General features: G+C 36.2%; 5 protein-coding genes across 5 annotated transcripts; 3 read left to right on the forward strand and 2 right to left on the reverse strand.

The window, feature by feature from the left end:
• Window positions 1-2,247: 2,247 nt before the first annotated feature.
• LOC143536615 (uncharacterized) lies at window positions 2,248-2,637 on the reverse strand. The gene has a single exon (XM_077030560.1). The coding sequence runs from the start codon at window positions 2,635-2,637 to the stop codon at window positions 2,248-2,250; it is 390 nt and encodes a 129-aa protein (XP_076886675.1).
• Window positions 2,638-4,692: 2,055 nt separating this feature from the next.
• Window positions 4,693-6,444, reverse strand: LOC143536602 (uncharacterized). Its single transcript, XM_077030552.1, has 2 exons — window positions 5,862-6,444; window positions 4,693-5,509 (listed from the first exon to the last, which is right to left on the reverse strand). The coding sequence occupies exons 1-2, from the start codon at window positions 6,432-6,434 to the stop codon at window positions 5,114-5,116; spliced, it is 969 nt and encodes a 322-aa protein (XP_076886667.1). The 5' UTR covers window positions 6,435-6,444; the 3' UTR covers window positions 4,693-5,113.
• Window positions 6,445-8,756: 2,312 nt separating this feature from the next.
• Window positions 8,757-10,190, forward strand: LOC143536616 (uncharacterized). Its single transcript, XM_077030561.1, has 2 exons — window positions 8,757-8,834; window positions 9,003-10,190. The coding sequence occupies exons 1-2, from the start codon at window positions 8,757-8,759 to the stop codon at window positions 10,188-10,190; spliced, it is 1,266 nt and encodes a 421-aa protein (XP_076886676.1).
• Window positions 10,191-10,551: 361 nt separating this feature from the next.
• Window positions 10,552-11,927, forward strand: LOC143536625 (trihelix transcription factor ENAP1-like). Its single transcript, XM_077030567.1, has one exon. The coding sequence runs from the start codon at window positions 10,834-10,836 to the stop codon at window positions 11,782-11,784; it is 951 nt and encodes a 316-aa protein (XP_076886682.1). The 5' UTR covers window positions 10,552-10,833; the 3' UTR covers window positions 11,785-11,927.
• Window positions 11,928-17,381: 5,454 nt separating this feature from the next.
• Window positions 17,382-18,263, forward strand: LOC143536617 (trihelix transcription factor ENAP1-like). Its single transcript, XM_077030562.1, has 2 exons — window positions 17,382-17,848; window positions 17,951-18,263. Exons 1-2 carry the CDS (start codon window positions 17,442-17,444, stop codon window positions 18,261-18,263), a joined length of 720 nt encoding a protein of 239 aa, XP_076886677.1. The 5' UTR covers window positions 17,382-17,441.
• The last annotated feature ends 1,298 nt before the right edge of the window (window positions 18,264-19,561 follow it).

Consider the following 19,561-nt stretch of genomic DNA (forward strand, 5'->3'; position numbering starts at 1 on the left):
AGTAAAAATGTGAGTATGGTTGGAAGTGAAGACAAAGTTGACATGTGTATTGACCCATGGGAGGGGGAACATTCAACATGTGCTTTCAAGCACAACTCAAGTTGGCCATGTGCCATGTTCAAACAATCAGTCTTCGAAATTGATCATAAAACTGCACTTATCATTCTTTTTTCTTTATTCTTTATTTGTTTTTCATCAGTTTTAATTGTTCATCGCTACTTCATTGTCTATGTACTGCCTAAAATGGTTTCAACACAACCGATAAAAGATTATCATTGCCAATATGGTTTCTCACTTGTGTCTATAAGTTTGAAAATGATATTATAAATATAGACAATTACATTGATTTTATTTTATTTATTTATTTATTTATTATTATTATTATTATTTAGTAAAGTGCCATTTTGGCCTTTGATGTTTGATCATTTATGTTACTTTCATCTAAAACCAATTTTTTTTAAATATGGATCTTGCAGTTTGACGATTTTTGCCATTTTTATTAATTTTGCTAACCTCATCTATTTTAATAGTTAAGTTAGGGGTATTACCGTCTTTTTACTCCTTTCATTGTATTTTTTTCAATTTTTAACCCTTTGCACACTTATATTTTAATATGATCAATATTTTAAAAATCATTACGAATCGGCTGATTATACCAAATTTCTCAAGTAGACCGCTATTTTGAACACGCTTATACCGGACTTCGCACAACCGGCCTACATGACTTGTCTTTGGAATTCCTTGAACTAGATTCTTCCGATTATGTCTTTGTTATCATCAAAGTTCAAATGACCTAATCTAGCTATTAAAACTATGCTTCGTTATATATATTTGCTAGAAGATCTTACTATCTTTAACTTGATGTGGGACATCATGTTCTTCAACCTTTCCACTTTCATTATCAAGTTCCTCCATGATCATATAACAATAACCACTTTCCTTCCATGATCACCTAGCTTGCACTCGATCTTTGTTAGTTTCCCGAGGCTCAATATATTGTTCTTGAGATTTTGAATGTCGTAACTTGTATACTTGGGATATAATCCATGTTCATGATTCTTACATTCCAACAGCATAAACCTCTTCATTTGATCTTAGCGTATGATCCATCTCCCAAACAAACATGTCTTCCAATTACTTCATCGATCTCCTTGAAGTGACTCTTTACGCCGATTATGTGATTACTTGCAACAATGTCTAACTACCATATACTTTCATTTGTTGTAGTGTACAGTGTACTACTTACCGGGTTAAACTTGATCGACCCCCGTTCAACATAACTGAAATAGCTTAATTGCGTGCAGTTTCGTATTAAATGTTTATGTGAGAGACACAAAAAGGTTCTATTCTTTCTATTAGCTTTTGTAAAACATGAATAGAAGAGAATTCTTGATTTAGATCGATAAAAAGTAGTGTTTACGTCGAAACAAAAGGCAAACAAGAAACAAGCTGCGCGTTACCCTTTTTTGAATTGCACATATAATAAGCTAGAATTTACCTCAAATATCCCCTTTTCTTTTAATTTCTTTTCTTTTTACATGACTTTGTGTTCAATAGTCAATACTAATACTAAGGAGAAACAAAAGAAAACATATGCTGTTTACTACTGCTTGACTCGAATCACTATTGTACCCAACAACCCAAAAATTAGCATAGGATACATATTTTCTTTGTTTTATACGATCTTCTTCCTTGTTAAATAACAACAGGTTCCTTGTATATAATTAAACTTTCATGTTACTTCATATAATATATTAACTCTATAAGAAACGAATTTGATCTAATAAGAAAAGCAGTTTATTTACATTGTGTCGTCGCCATAGGTTGATTTGTCGTAGGGAGCAGCATTCAAGCTGCGAAAGAAAGTTTCAAAATTTTTTAACGTAATTGCGAAGATTGATCAACTTGTCTACCATATAGGAAGTTGAGTAAGAGAAGACCAATTACCAATCACTTAAAGCAGTTAAAAGAAAAGATAACAGATCTTTGACTCCTCTCTACTTAGCATCACTCGTTTGTTTCATTGTTTATCAATTGCAATTAGTTATAAGTAGCTTTAAGTTATTTCTTTGTGGTGATCAGGACTCAAGCTGAACAACCAAGGACAAATATGATATTCTCTTTGTGTCACCGAAGTATGAGGTACATCATCAAGATAATAGCACAACATAAACTGACTGTTACACTTATTATGTTACACACGCAATACGAAAGAAACTGTTGGCATTGATCAAGTCTTTAAGCATTTCAAATGTATCCTAAAATCCGTTGTACTAGTGTGTCAGCTGATGCATTTCTACACCTATGAAGAGGAATCTTTCTGTATTTTCCTTTGATCAAACACAAACCTAAGTCAACTTTGAGAATCTCCTTCACAATTTCAGCGTGCCCACAAGCGGCAGCTATGTGCAAAGGGCTAAAACCATCTTGGTTAAGCTCGGTGCAAAACTCGGGCCTCAGTTTGATGAATGTTTCTGCATAGTTGAGATGTCCGCGACCGCGGAAACAAGCAAGGTGTAATGGAGTTTCACAACCTTCTAACGCCACTGCATGCAGGGTAGATGGATTTCGGTCGAGTTCTTTAAGAAGATGATCGACATCCCCATTCCAAGATGCCTGCATTAGCCATCGATCCATGGCTTTCACAGAATGACAGTGATGGGCTGTTTGTTTACATCTGAATGGAACCATTCAGATGTAAACATCTGATTCATTCAGAATTCAGCCTATATGGTTCCAAACAGAAAAACATCTGAATGGTTAAAATTAGGTCTGAATCATTCAGACTTACTGTTGTTGCTGAATGGGACAGATGCTTATTCAGATCTGACTCATTCATATCTGAATGAACCAAACAGCCAGCTCATTTAGTTTCAGATGTAAAGTGTAGACTGGAACAAGTCATGGTTATGATATTTAAGTTGAAGAAGTCAGCTAGTGTAGGTTAGGATGAAGTCACTAGTATGATGACATTCAAATGTGGACACAAATATTTTATGCGGATATATAATTATACATTTTTTTTTAAATTATAAATTTAGTAAGGTATTGTCAACCATTTGCTGTGATATATGTTATTATTATTATGATATTTAAATAGTGATTGTTATTATTTGTAGATTCTGAAACATGTATTGCGTTACAAATCTGTTAAAATTTCATTGAACGTTGATATATGATCAAGTTTCAAAAAATAGTTCTTATTTTAAAAGAGTTTCAATCTAGTTAGTATTTGACAAGTATCTATTGGTGCAGCAAATCTTCATTTTGATGCAGCAAATTTCAATCCTGGCACAATAGATTTCAATCTTCATTTTGACGTAGTAGATTTTATGTGGAAGCTTTTGGTTAGATAAGACAATTTCATAACTAAAACAAGAAAAGTCAAATACTATTTTTGTGAAGTAAAAAAGCCAAAAATATTGTGTTCAACTTATCAGTCAGAATGTTTTGGTTCATCACTTGATTCTAATGCAGAAATCTCAATTGCTATTTTCAGTTTACTCTTTTGAGTTTGATTGATCAAAACTGAAGAAGGGTTAGCACCAGAAAAAAAAAACCGAAACCGGTATGTTCATCATCTTGAAATTGTTATGTAAAGCCATATGACTATGATGATTTTAAACGGGTCGATGGCCTTGCCGATATTAATCAAATTTCAATTCTTCAAAAAAACGGTCCTCGTTGGTTTACAAATTAACTACATAAATACTTCTAACAACCACATAAATAAGTCTAACTAGACTTTCTGATACTTATACCTGTAATACCCATAACTTTATTTCTCTCTCTATATATATATGTCAAACATGGTTAAAGAATTAAGGTCAATAAAAGATAAGCCAAGTGTAGGGCTTGTAGGTGAGTCAATGGGAGTAAGTTACAAGAAACTTGAAGATTTAGTAAACCTATTAGGATGAGCTCAGGCTCATTACTTTTAAATGTCATCCTACACAAAGGATAGTAATACTTTTATTTTTATTATACACGCGAACGGTTATTACTTTAATAACAATTTAAGAAAAGTTGAGAGGCAGTGCGGGCTAAGAATATTTTGTTTAGGGGGTAGCCGATACATAAAACGAAGAAGAAGAAAATCGCACTCAAATGTACTTCGCCAAGATAGTTGAGGGGTAGCGCAAACTACCCCTTAACCTATGCTAGATCCGCCCTGCTGGCAAGAGTGCTATACTGTGCAGGGCAACCGTTTTTATTGGAAAGAGATTATCGTTTTACATAAAATAATGACTCTAAGTGTCTAAGCTTCTGTTGATAACACAAACATAAGCAAAGTAAAGAAGAATGAATCCACTCAGGGACCATTCCTTTGCTTCAATATATATTAGTTTTATAGTATAGCTGCACATAATTTCTTTAGAGTCTTGATTCTAACTGAACATCTGTAGTACAGTTAGGCTCTTTTGTTTTGTTGGAAAAACTTGAACGGTTTTCCTACATGTTTGTGTTCGACCAAAGAATGAGGCATATCATCGAAATAATGCTACAACGCAAGCTAGTAGTTTTATCCGAATCATAGCGTTACTGAAACAAAAGAATAGAAATTGTTGACACTGATCAAGTCTTCAAACAAAAGGAATGCATTAAAAACTACAATAATTTACATATGATGTAAAATAAGTACTATTTCCTGTCTCAAACTTCATTACTAATAAGTAAACGCTAATTAATCCATTGTACCAATTTAAACCCTTTCTTGACTTGTGTTAGCAGATGCAATTCTTGGCCTATTCAAATAATTTCTCAACAAACTCGTTGTAATTGGTATAATGAAAGGCAGAGTAGCGGCGATGGCAATAAAACAATATGTTATGACACTATCCGGCGCAATTGCGTTCATGCAAGTGCAGTATGTTGTAGAAAGTGCAATAACTAAAATATGCAATTCCATCTTCATGGGGAAAGCTGCGGTCAGTACTTGGATCATGTGAAGCGACATGTAAAATCCCACTGAATTGGCAGAAAGAAATATACTGTAAGCTATCGGGTTATGAGTAAGCATTATAGCTTCTCCAGCAGTGTGTGGTTTAGTAGCAGTGGTATTACTTGTGGCCGACGATGACGAATTGTTTCCTTTCGATGGAGCATAATCGTCCTACCAAGTGCCTCCAGGAGGACTAAGTGCCGGTTGGTATGTTGCAGCAGTGATAAGTATAACTATCACTAGAAGTGTGTTTCTTACCTTGCTAGGAGAGTCATTAAGGTTATCGTATTTGAAGTAGTCTACCATTTTTTTAGCCGGAGATCTAGTGTGTTCGTGTACTCTTGTATCATGATGATTTGATCTTTCTTCTTGTACGTGTGCCCGGGATTGTGAATTTTCGGCCTTTAGAGCTCCCGATTGAATGAGAATCTCTCCAATCTCTCGATCACCGGCTTCACTTTGAAACATTAGTAGCATATCAAGGGGAGTCAAACCACTCATGTTTAAGGAATTCAGCTCCATCTTTTCCTTACTAATAACTAGTCCATTTAGTAGAAGTTCAACCACCTATGACAAATGAAATAATTAAAACAAAGTGTATAATGTTTTATGTGTATTGAAAAACTTAAAAGAGATCTCTTTTTATAGAGGAACTAAACTGAAAATCATAATGATAATGATAATGATAAAACTAATCAACTAATGATAAAATATAATGTCAATAACTATCCTAATACTTAAACTAATAGAGATAGAATAATAACTATAAACAAACTTAAAGATAAATGATAAATCAAATAATAATGATAACTTTTATAGATAATAAACTCCCATAACAATACTTATAAACTTAGGAAAAATATTTCAAAAATTTAGGTTGAAAAGATGCATGCATACAAGCAAAAGAAAATTAACTTACCTCATACTGCTTCCTAGAGACAGCAAGATGCAATATTGTGTTCCCATGAAAATCTTTATAATTCAGAAGATCTTCTCTGTTGACTTGTTTGAGATGCTGTGTTAAAACTTGGAAAACTTTGAATTGGCTGTTCTTGACTGCTAAATGAAGGGAGGTCTCACCTAGAGCAGTTGCGCACTCGATAGAATTTAACCGTGACGAAAGCAATTCTCTAACAACTTCAACATTACCTTTGATCACAGCCAAATGAAGAGGAATTTTTCTCTCTTTTCCTTCTATCAAACACAAACCAAGGTCAACTTTGAGAAGCTCCTTCACAATTTCTCCATGCCCACAAGCGGCTGCTATGTGCAAGGGGCTAAAACCATTTCGGTTAAGCTCCCAGGAAAATTGTTGCCTTAGTTGGACCACTGTTGCTGCAAAGTTGAGATGTCCGGCCAAACAAGCGATGTGTAATGGATTTTCGCCTCCCTCTAACGCTATGGTGTGGAGAATAGTTGGATTGGCCTCAACCTCTTTAAGAAGACGATCAACATCCCCGCTCCATGCTGCGTGAAACAACCTTTGGTCCATGGCTCTACAGTGAAGAAAAATCTAGCTACTGGTGTCAATATGCTCATTAAGAGTTTAAGGATGAGTTCTTTTTATATTCAAACTGATAAGCCACTTGTAGGCCTGAAGTGAAGTCAATGAGAGTTAGTTGTAAGGAAACTTCAACGTTGATTAGCTCAGCTTAGTTACTTCCTAATCTTGTTCTCCATAAAATATAGCAATATTGTTGTTTTCTTAATTATATATACGTACAGAAACTATTTTTTAAGAAGAATAAACTTGAACGGTGTGGATTAGTATGCGGCGAGTGAATGAATCATGTGAAGTGACATGATCAAGAATTACACAGAACTTGGAACAAAACTATATATTTGATCAGATTACCGAGTTTGCGCATGTATTATCATTGTCGAATGCATGCTTTACTAGTAAAGTCTATTATATATGTTAGTGTATGCAAAGTTGTCTAGCCTAAGATAATTAGATGAAGGATCTGAATATTCTTTTATCGGGATGATCTAGTATTTCATCCTGTCTATAGATACACCAAATTAGATTGATTAGTTTATCTACAAAGTCAGATATGGAAAGCCAAACATATTTGTGTAATAACGTTCCATGCCTTCCAACCCCACGGAGAGGCCACTTTAGTTAGTTTTTATTGTTATATATATATATATATATCATTATATTAGTTAAAAGAAATGATATGTAATCATCTTTTACTCTTATATTAGGTACATATTTAACATGATAACTTATAAGTTTTTTATTATCATGGTACCAGAGTTTTAGAATTTTTACTTTATTCTTCTCTCTACCTTCTTATCTTTCTCCACCACCATATATCGGTTGGTCGTTGACCATCTTCCTCATAGTCTCCCATACGTGAAGACGTTTTTTTCCCTTCTAGGTCTTGCCCAGCCCAAGGCCACATTACCCATATATAGATTAGATTTTCTTTATTTTTATCTATCGCGAAAGTCATTATAGTCGTAGCCTCAGCCACCACAATCATACTCCCATTACCATAGCTTTGTAAGTGTGTCTCTTGTCGTCACCTCACTATGGTCTTAAACTTGTCTCAGCATCTCTCTCACCCTTTTTCTTAAACTCAACCACCATAAGATTTGTAAACCTTGTCTTTTTCTTTTTAAAGAATAATATCTTTAACTTTCCGATACTCAAACACAAAACCTTACCATTAGTTCACCAAACCCAGCACAGATTTGTAAACCTCACGAAAATGAAAAATCATGGGTCAAACTAGAAACTATAACAGTCATATTATAAGTTATCACTATGCAGAATCATAATTTATATTGTTAGAGCATTCTCATCCCACTCATCATCCCTATCTCTATAATTATACTACAAAACACTATATTTCTCTCTCATGTTTAATTAAATAATATCTTTTATGCCTTTATAATTACAGTTTTCTCTCCCTTCTACTCACAATCAATCCAACAAATATTAAAAAATAAATAGGGGCAAACAATGTTCCCCAAATGTTTCCTCAAATTTACAAAAAATCACTACATTTCTCTTTCCACCCTATAATTTACACTCACAATCCCACCCTGTAATTTACAAATTCCTCACACATAATTATAGGGGATGGGATCTGAATGCTTTTAAATGGTTTTGATTTGAGAGAAAGGTTGACCGTCTATTAATTATTTAATATGTGTATGTCTTTTCTTTTTGGGTCCTGCTATATACACCATAATGGGTCAACTTTGAAAAGTTTAATGGAGAGAGAAAGAGAAATAAGATTGTCAGCTTTCCTCTTTTTCATAATTTTGTGTCAGTCTTAACTTTTATTTTATTTTTTTGGTCAAACAAGATATGATCAGCTTTTTTATCTTTGAAAACTTCAATTTAACCTTCCAAATCACTTTCTCTCTTGATCAGATACAAACCTTAGAAAACACCATTTGTATTGAAAAGAAAAATACAGTTAGAAAGTTAACATTAATTCTATATCACTAAAACTTGATCATCTACGTATTATAAATAAGAATACTTCAATCAAAAACTTAATCAAAACTTGATATTCCAAATCAGTAAACAAATACAAGTTAATAAGTTAATAAGGTAATAATATTTAATTCAAAGCCACCATCCACCACCACACACCACCATCCCCTGCCAGTGCCATCCACCACCATCCCCTACCGTCAGTCGCCATCCACCACCATCCACCACCGCCATCCACCACCATCCACCACAGATCTAAAAATACAAGTAAAAAAAGTTATTCATTTCTTTTATAAACATCACACATTTATTTCTTTTATATTTGAGTTTCTAATAATTATGTTTTTTTTATTTGAATAGATGTCGACTTTTTATGAAAATGATTCAATGGGATATGATGAAATTATTATGACTACACCACAATTTGCTACTAATCAGGTACAATATCCATTAAAAAACATAGTTTATGACACCATCTATTGTTGTTATATTATTAACTTTTATTTTTATTGTTGTTATATTATTAACTTTTATCTTTTATTACTAGTATTATTATTATTTTAATATTTTAATACTAGTATTATTATTATTATTATTAATTTGTAGGTGTTCCGGTCTCGTGAAGATTTGGTGGAATGGGTACAAAAGTTGGGATACTCACTTGGTGTTGTCGTCGTCACAAAAAGGTCGAATAAAAGACCTTGTGGTTTCGTCTTCAAGGTTGTACTCATATGTGATCGTGGCGGAAAATACAGAGTTCAGAAATCAAGCAAGGCGTCCGGCACAAAAAAGATTAATTGCCCATTCGAATTAGAAGGAACATATTCGGATGAGTATGATGCGTGGACCTTAACGGTGATTTGCGATGGACATAACCATCAACGTTCACAGTATATGGAGGGTCATGCATATGCAAGGAGACTTACCGATGATGAACGTAGTTGGGTTGCATATTTGACAAAGATGAATGTTGCGCCACATGACAATAGTGCATACGTGAATACTGGTGAACAAACGTATTTTGGAAGCACTTCAAGTGTAATAGATGATTTATTCGGGTTTAACCAGAATACTGCTGAACAGACGTATTTCACCAACACTGCAAGGGTAACAGAATATGATTTCATGGGGTTGAGCCAGCATAGTGTTACATGTCAAAAATCAATAGACTATCGCACTTATATTGGTGAAATTCCAGAAATATTTCAACCGTATGTGGAGGATATAGAAAACGTCGACGGTGATGGAAATTGTGGGTTTCGGGCTACAGCTGTTGCTCTCGGGTACCACCAAAATGATTGGGCATCAATCCGAAGGTCCCTAATTGAGGAGATGGTGCAGTATGAACAACTTTACAGACTCGCTTTCAACGACAAAAACAATACGGTGGACGAATACAATGCTGTGTTCTCATCCTTGAACTGGTTTGGTAAAGGTTTTGCACCAACACAATACTGGATGATTATGCCAGAGACGGGGTATTTGATTGCAAACAGGTTTAACGTCATTTTTCATTTCATTAGTAAAGATAATAATAGTAGCTCGACAATATTTCCGCTTTGGAGAGGACCTGACCAGTTCCCAGAAAAAAGAATCATTACAATGGCACTGGTGCATTCAAATCATTATGTAGCGGTGAAAATGCAAGGCGAGTTTCCAATGGGTGTCACACAAAAGTTATGGACACTAAACAGACAAACTGCCGCATCTGAGTGGGAACAAATATATCAATCACGTCAACAACTATATAAAGATTGGATATGGAAACCTCCTGTATATAAAGTTATAGATTAATTGTATATCTTATTTATTTGTCTTTTATTTATTTAATTATATATCTTGTTTATATATAAGTAATAATAGTATAATAAAATATAAAATAAAAATAAAATTGTAATTAGTTTAATAAAGAAATAGTAATTAGTAATTAGTAATAATATAAAGAAAAAAAAAGAAAAAGAAAAAATTAAACAAAGAAAAATAAAACGTAATCATTACAATGGGTGTCACACAAAATCATTACATAATCATTAAAAAGAAAAAGAAAAAATTAAACATAATTATTATTTAATAATTAGCGGTGTAAAATGAAATTTAAATGGTGTATTTAGCTCACCCCTTCTTTTTATAGGTGTAGTAAGTAATTTACATAAATAATTAAACATAAAGAAACTGACCCCCTTTCGCCGCCCAAACCCCGGCGGCGTAATGGGCTGTGGACCGGCTCAACCACCCAATAATAAACACCACCGCTCCTCACGTCACCCTTTTATTTTGTTTTCACCCATGCTGCTGCGCATTTTAAGACCTCGGCGCACGTTAGCCTTCTCCACCACCTCACCGCTAGATCCCCAATTCAGCCGCATCACCTTTATCCTCCCATCCCCTTAATAACAATAACGATATTATTATTATTATTATTATTATTATTATTATTATGCCTCCAATCACCACCGTTACCGGAAACCTAACCATGGCCACCTCAAATTCACCATCTTCCGAACCCACACTCGCCGTCGCCGTCCCACCACCGTCCTCCCGCCGGTTACCTCCGCCGTGCTGGTCCCACGACGAGACGGTGGCATTAATCGACGCCTACCGCGAAAAATGGTACTCTCTCCGGCGAGGTAACCTACGCGCCACCCACTGGCAAGAGGTTGCCGACGGTGTCGCCGCCAGGTGTCCGATGGGTAACCCACCGAAAACATCGATTCAGTGCCGGCATAAGATGGAGAAGCTCCGGAAACGGTACCGTGCCGAGATTCAGCGTATTGGGAATACGCCGAATGGGCATCGGTACCCGTCGGCTTGGGTTCATTTCAAGATTATGGATTCGATGGAGTTGGGGGTTTCGGCTTCGGATACGAATAATAATCAAGAGGAAGATGATGGTGATGAAATTGAGGATGAATTGATGTTGTACCCAAAAGGGATTAAGCAAGCGATCGCCCTCCCGCTTGATCGACGGTTTAGCGGAGATGGAAATGGGGTTCGGATTAAAATCCCCAACTCAGGTGCGCCTAATAATAGATCGTTTGATGACTTTCCGCCCCCGGTGAATCCGAATTACGGGTTGAGGAATGGGTATATAAATGAGGGTGAAAACAAGAGGAGTAATAATAAGAGGAAAGAGGAGGAGGTTGAGAAGGGTGATGGGAATGTGATGGATGCGATGGTGGCGGCTATTTTGAAATTAGGGGACGGGTTTGTGAAGATGGAGCGGATGAAGATGGATATGGCGCGGGAGCTGGAGTCGATGAGGATGAAGATGGAGATGAAGCGGACGGAGATGATACTTGAGTCGCAGCAGAAGCTTGTGGATTCGTTTTCGAAGACGGTTATGGAGAAGAATAAGAAGGTTAAGAGAATGCCCACACCAGAATCATGAGTAAGAGTAATGTTAAGAACATGAATGTTTGTTGGATTTTGTTTTTGTGTTAATAACTTGGTTTTTAGTGTAGTAGTGATTAAAATTGGGACCTTGATGCTTCTTTTGTAATGGGAATTGTAGCTTATGTTGAAGAAAATAGATGTTGATCTTTAAATTAATTGAATGTTTTAATTCTCATTCTCTTAACGATTCTAGTTGGAAAGTTGTAATGCTGGTGAGTAAATAATCGAATCGAGTTAACCGAACTGTAACCAAATTAACAGCTGAAATATAACTGAGTTGTGGTTTGGTTTGGATTGGTTTCGGTCTTGTTGTGTGGCGTAAGTGAACTGATAAGCGAACGGATTATAACTTATAAGGCATACCGATAACCTGATCTGTTTTCATTCATAAATGCCGAACTTGCAATGCTTGTTGCTATTTCTGGTTTTATTAAGGGGCTGTTTGGTTTATTCAGATCTGAATGAGCATCCGTGCCATTCAGCAACAACAGTACGTCTGAATGATTCAGACATAATTTTAACCATTCAGATGTTTTTCTGTTTGGAATCAAACAGTCTAAAGTCTGAATGAATCAGATGTTTACATCTGAATGGTTCCATTTAGATGTAAACAAACAGCCCCTAAGTTAAAACATCATACAAGAAAATCATTGATGCAGATAATAATGTAAAAATGATAAAGAACATACTGTTCTTAAGAATCAACTGTCTTCTAGAGTTCTAGTTGTTCAATTACTATTCTCATTAACTAGGATTTCTGCTACTGTTATTGGTCTTAGTTACACACTGATATGCATTAACCCATCAGTAGTTAACATTATTCAATAACCTAAATTGTACTGTGTTTGGCAGATAAATTTATTAAAAGGAAATGTAAATGTAAAGGTCAAGTTGCCCTAACCAGCGGCCTCATCACCACCGTCTCCTTCCTCTCTTCTTCCTTCTAGGGCTGCTAGTTGTGTCAGTTGGCGGGTTGAATTTTCAACTGGAATCCAACCCATATGTTTATTAACGTCCTGTTGAATTTCACTTAAAATCATGTCGTGTTAGGATCTTGTTTCGGGTCAATGCGTTTAATGTTTATTTGTTAATACTATATTACCTAGTGATTTGGTAATAAAATTCAACTCCTGTTCAAGTGAAGAAAGAAAATATTGTAACTGGTTTCCTTTTAATTGTATTTTTGTTTCTTTATCTTGCATTCAGAATTACAAATTTGATTTTATCTACAAACCATTTGTAAATCTTTCGATCATTTACGCTGTGTTCCAGAGTTCATTTAAGAAAAGAAATGTAAGGAAAAGAAAATTTCTCTTCTTAGCTTTTCTTTTGGTATTTCTCTTTTGCTTCAACTTATTTTCCTTCCTAATCTTTCCAATTTGGAAAGATACAAATTCTTTTATTTTACTCATCATTTTCTCTTCCCTCCCCTTCTTTTCTTTCTTTAAATGAAACTCGGGAACACCTTTTTTAAATTTTCCTTCCTTATCCTCTGGAACACAATATATTTTTTCCATCCTTACTTTTCCTTCCATGTGTTGCTCCAAGAATTCCAAAACAGATTAACTCTCGACTCAGACTTGGCTCGTTTATAAATGGGTTGTTTGTGTGTGTGTATATGATATGTTGTGTTGTTTATTAAACGAGCCCGAGCCCCGTGTGTGTACAACTGTACATAAAATAAAATAATAGTCTAAATGAGCCGAACCCGCTCCATGGTTGGTTCAGCTCGTGACTTTGCCCGATTTGTGTATATAAAATAATAGTAATAAAATTATCATTATTATTATTAACCAATAATAACAATACTTAATAATAATAATATTAGAATTCATATAAACGAGATTCGATTCATTTATGGGCTTTCATTATTCACATTGATGAATACAACAGTCTTATTCTCTAGCCTCTACCGATTTTATTTGTGTTCGTCTGTGTTCATGAACCGTTCGTGAACGCATTAATTTTCTTAATGAACGAACACGAACATAAAATCTCGTTCGGTAAGTGTTCGTGAACCGTTCGTGAACACAATATTTTCTTAATGAACGAACATGAACAAGGCCTTGTTCGTGTTCGATCGGTTCGTTTACAGCCCTATTATGCATTGCTAATTGCTTTAGTTCTTGAAGTGAAACGAAAATTAGGTCAAATTTCTTTGTTAACCGCTCCCTTGCAGTGAAAATTAGGTCTTATTTTCGGAAAAAAGTTATTTCATATTTGAACGGAGTTTAGAAAATAGCTGAAAGTAATTTTTAAGTGAGTTTATGAAAGACATGCTATTGATGGTTCTTTGTTGTTTTGACGGTTCTTATTTGCTCAATAGGCAATATCTATTGGTACTGCTGTACATTTTTTGTTTATTCTGTATAGTGATTTTAGTTTAGTGTTGTACAAAGAGAGTTGTATTCTTTCGGATTACTCATGTAGTCATGTGTGACATTTTAGACCTTAAATTAGTTTGTTCTTTTCTTTTACCTATATGTTACTTGGTTTAGCAACTAATTTGTCAATATGTGGATGTGGTTGTTGTAGATGTCATTGGCCCGATAGAGCAAAGATTGTTGAAGTATGGTTGGACTACCCTGAATGTATTTTACTATCGTCATTCTGGTGATGATAGCGTCGCGTCGTATCTCCCTCCCTCCTCCCCCCTATTCTCTGGCCACCACCACCGTCTTCAACAACATGTACTTGCGTCTTCAATCACCACCGTTGTCATTTAGGTGATTTGTGCTTAAGAGCTTTCAAATGCAACACTTTGCTTATAATGTATTTCCTTACTTCGATTCTTATACTTGATATAAATACCCATGAGCCCGTTTACACTGTTACTAAGAGTCATTGCTTTTCAGCCTTGAAAAGCATGGTTAGGCAACTTACGGGTTGTTTGGTAGCTTCTTAATGATCATTAAGAGTATAGTTACCTCTTAACATTTAGATTTAAAACTACCTCTTAACAATTAAAAGACTATAAAGTATGAACCATTAAGAGGCATCCTCTTAATGACCATCAAGATGCTATCAAACAGCCCTTTAACAAAGTTTACGAAGGGGTCGTTTGGAAGATTAAGATTTTTTTTTTCATAAATAAGTGAGACTATTACATAGACAATTACAGACTAACGGCAGATAGACGGGCAACAAGCTGCGCCGCTACCCCCCTTCTGAATAGCAAACCCTACCCTACCAAACACAACGTTCCCCTTAGCATGAGCGGAATTACTGCTGACCAACTGCTGAACCCGCTTAAGGAACTGAACCGCGTCAGGGTCGAGAGCGCCAAAAGTGTCAAAAGCAAATGGTACGAACACGTGCTGATTCTCATGGCAAGCTTTCTCGTGCTTAGCTACTTTACCCGCCTCAGCTTGTTTATCGCATGACCAGCCACAAACCCGTGGTCCCGTAGCCCAACGAGGGGGGACACACATGTCAAATCAACGCACGCGTGCTTACCTCCTTTGCAAAGTTAAGATACAACTTGCAAATTGAAGGCTCGCTATTGGGCAGTCGTCGTCATGCTATGCCTTCTCGTATTTGGTGCGATAGTCTACATTTCTGTTGCCACATACACAGTGGACGCGTCACTAACCCGTCTCAGTACCATACGGATGACCTTCATCAATATGACACGTATTCGTATGGTACTGAAACGGGGTACTGGCGTGTCCACTGTGTATTTGGCTACCGAAATGTAGACTATCGCACCAGATACGAGAATGCCTACAATGACCATGATTGCCCAGTAGCAAGCCTTCTGTCAATAAGTTGTATCTTCATCTTTCAACACAACACATTCCAGATAAACTTTGTTAAGTGGCCTTACCATGCTTTTTCAAGGCTGCCCAATGTGTTAAGGTTAACAAGGCTGAAAAGCAATGACACTTAGTAATATGTATACGGGTGCATGTGTATTTTTATCAAGATTAAGAATTGAAGTGAGGAAATACGTTAAAGCAAACTATGCTTTTCAAGTTTCTCATGTATCCTTTTACGATATACCGTGTACGAGATCAGAATCTGTTTTACGATGTACCGTGTATGATTTGAATAAGAATGTCTTTAATTTATGGAATGCACGTTTTATAGAATAAATTTATAATGTAAAAACACTATATATATTGAATACATCGTTGAATATTAACTAAGAACTAGGTGACACCCGCAACAAATTCGGTTGGTATATGTTAGGTTTGTACCGGTTCAAACATTAAACCTAAAAAACAAATCAAATTAGTGAACACCCATAATGGTAGTGACACTTGTATTGTCTATGAGACAAAAAAAATTAACATATTTAAACAATCTTTATTTGGTTGGTAAAATGCGGTCGTTGCGGCAGGGAGTCTAAGCGAATTTGGTAGGCATCGGCTACGTTTATTATGGTTTAGAAGTAAACCCAAAAAATGGTTCCGTTAACATATTTAAAACCAAAACATGGACGTTCGGCGATCAGTCGACAGGAATTCAACCAGTACCAACTAGGTTTATTATTGGTACGAGAAGTAAACCTAGAAAAAATTCGGCGGTGTATCATATTTAAAACAAATTAAAAAAAATACTTAAAAAACTAATAAAAACAAAAACCTAGTACTGTGACAGAAGGTAAAATAAATATTAAATTAATTAAAAAAAATCATAAAACCATAAGCCATAGGAAGCTAAAAGGAAATTATAACCCAAGAAAACACATTGAACCAACTTACCAAGCAACAATAATGATACTTTGCGTCACATATATCTTAAATAATTAAGAAAAGGTATCTGTAAACAACCGTGAGTGAAACCCATCCCTTAGGCTGAGGGGTGCGGAGCGCTAGTCAGGGCGCGTGAGGGCGTTCGCTAGCGCCCCGGGGCGCGAGAGCCACACCACCGGGGCGCGAGAGGGGCGCGAGAGCGGAAAACGAGGCAGGCGCGGGCTGGGTAGCGGCTGGGAATGGCGTGATGATGCATGGGATTCCGGAATAGAGCCGTTGGGCTCAATATTATATTAAAAAAAAAAAATTGTTTTTATGTTAATAGATTTTTAATTAACAAAAAATTGAAATCAAATCGTAAAAACTATCTTCTAATTAGTTTTCATGTTAATAGATTTTTAATTAATGTTTTGTTTTTAATAATACGTTTTTTTAATACATTTATAAAAAAAAAAAAAAAAAACCGCTCGCGCCCCCTCTCGCGCCCCTCCACACCATGCCCCGGGGCGCTATCACCACTACCAATACCCATCTTATCAAGTTTCTCTCTCTGCCACACGTCACAATATTATTGGATGGCGCCCCCACTCACGCCCCCTCTCGCGCCCCCCACACCCCTCAGCCTTAACTGAGTAACTCTCAGGCATGCGGTGCACCACCACCCAATAATAATAATAATAATAAACCCTGACGGCGGTCATGTCACCTCACCACACCTCACCACTTGTTTTTACTCTATATCTCATCCTGCGCACTTTAACCTTAACCTCGGCGCACGTTATCCTCCCCCACCACCCCACCGCTATCATCTTCCCACCTAACACCCACCCATCTCTCATTATGCATCTTTTTATTATTATTATTATTATTATTATTATTATTATTATTATAATATTATTCTCCCTTCACTTACCAACCCACCACCACCACCTCCGCCGGAAACATCTCCGTCAACATGTCCACACCCACATCTCGCCGGCTACCTCTGCCGTGCTGGTCCGACGAGGAAACATCGGCGTTGATTGAGGTCTACCGTGACAAATGGTACTCTCTCCGCCGAGGAAACCTCCGTGCGCCGGACTGGCAGGACGTCTCCGACGGCGTCGCCGCCCGGTGCACGTTAGCAAGTCCGCCGAAAACTACGATCCAGTGCCGGCATAAGATGGAGAAGCTTAGGAAACGGTACCGGTCGGAGATCCAACGGGTCGGAAACGGAAATCGGGTCCGAACGTCATGGGTTCACTTCAAGTTGATGGAGTCTATGGAGTTAGGGCTTACGTCATCCGATCCAATTGTCAATTCGAGTAATCGAGACGATGAGGAAGAAGATGTAGAGGATATGATTTTAAACCCTAATTTAAGGTATAAGTCTTCAATTGCTAATGAAGGTGTTAGGATTAAAATCCCCAATTTTGCCGCCCTAGGTAGTAATAATAATATTATTATTAATGGTAATAATATTAGATTGGATGATGATGATGATGATTTGCCTCCGTCGTTTTATAAACGATTCGGGTCGGGTTTGGGGGTGAAGAGGAAGGATGATGGTAATGTGATGAATGAAATGGTGGCTGCAATTCGGAAAATAGGGGACAGGTTTGTGAAGATGGAGAGGATGAAGATGGAAATGGCGCGGGAGCTTGAGTCGATGCGGGTGAAGACGGAGATGGAGCAGACGGAGATGGTTCTTGAGACGCATCGGAAGTTGTGGGATTCGTTAACAGAAATGGTTATGGAGGAGAAGGTAAAGAGACTGGCGACACCGGAAGAAGGTTGAAGAAGAGGTTTAGTGTATAAACTGTGTATTTCATTTGGTAGTTTGTTTTTGTTAATAATTTGGGATAGTTGTAGTTGTTAGAACTTGAAAGTTGGAATCTTGATGTTTCTTGTGGAATTATGATTGTAGATGTTGTTGAAGAACAGGGCTTTTGAATTTTGATCATGCATTTGGCTTGTTTCATTCTCACTTCTTTCATAGGTATTGTTTCAAGTTGCTACTTATTGTCATACTCACCTATGTTGTTTCTAACTATTTAGGTGTATATGTTTTTATGCCTTAAATGTGCATCTTTTAGAAGCTTTGATGAACATAGGCTATGTGTTCATGGTGTGTGGTTTCTGTGTTTAGAATACAAACACTATATCCAATACAAGTATACAACCGATATATCAAGTAAAAACCGCACCCGTAGTAAAGCTATTGATATGGTACAAAGACTTGCTTCCAAAGAACATCATACACAAATATATAGACGTAGTGCTAGTCAGAACTAGAAAGTTACCACTAATAAAAAAGCCATTAAAGATAAAAATAAGTACTAGATACAACATCATAATAAATATAGGTTCAAATGCGGAATTTACTTAAAAGACAATAGCAAGTACTAGATACATCATAAAACGATGTGCAACATGAGATGACTTCTTGTACCTTGTATTCTAAGTGAGTGAGGGTCTGCTCCTCCTTTTCGCCATCATGGTTTCCAGTACTCTTAACATGCGTCATCTCCTACTTCCTCTTCAAATGCCCAAACCCTCTCAACCTCCCTTACCTTATTTGATGCACCGGCCACCCTAGTCTTTGCATCCCTTATCTAAAATTCTTCAAATAATAGTAACAATTTAAGAAATATGAGAATATAGAAATGGAATACTGCTTGCTTTGATCTTTACTGCAAACAATGTATTTTTTTTCTCTTTCTGTCATGCTTCTTGTGTTAATGTAGTGTTTAGTAACTGTTCTTTCTTATATTACCATTGTTCCTTGATTTGTAATTGACTTTACATGTTGATAGTTGGATACAAAATGAATGAACTACACAGTCTGCGCTTTCCATACTTCTATGCAAAAATAGAATACTATTGTGTACGTGCGTTTTATATAATGTTATTCATGAAGCCGTGTGACATGCTTAAAACAATTCGATTATTAAAATCAAAGTAACGAATTGAATATCGAATATTCAAATTGTTTGAATCGAATTATCCGAATTTTCAAATTATGAAACTAGATTAGAATTCAAAATAGATTTGACAAATTCGATTTGAATTGAAGATAGCCAATTTGAAACTCGT

The sequence above is a fragment of the Bidens hawaiensis genome, unplaced genomic scaffold (genome assembly GCF_021521415.1).
Source record: "Bidens hawaiensis isolate Kalapana, Puna unplaced genomic scaffold, B.hawaiensis_p1.1 tig00010854_1, whole genome shotgun sequence".
Lineage (NCBI taxonomy): Eukaryota > Viridiplantae > Streptophyta > Magnoliopsida > Asterales > Asteraceae > Bidens > Bidens hawaiensis.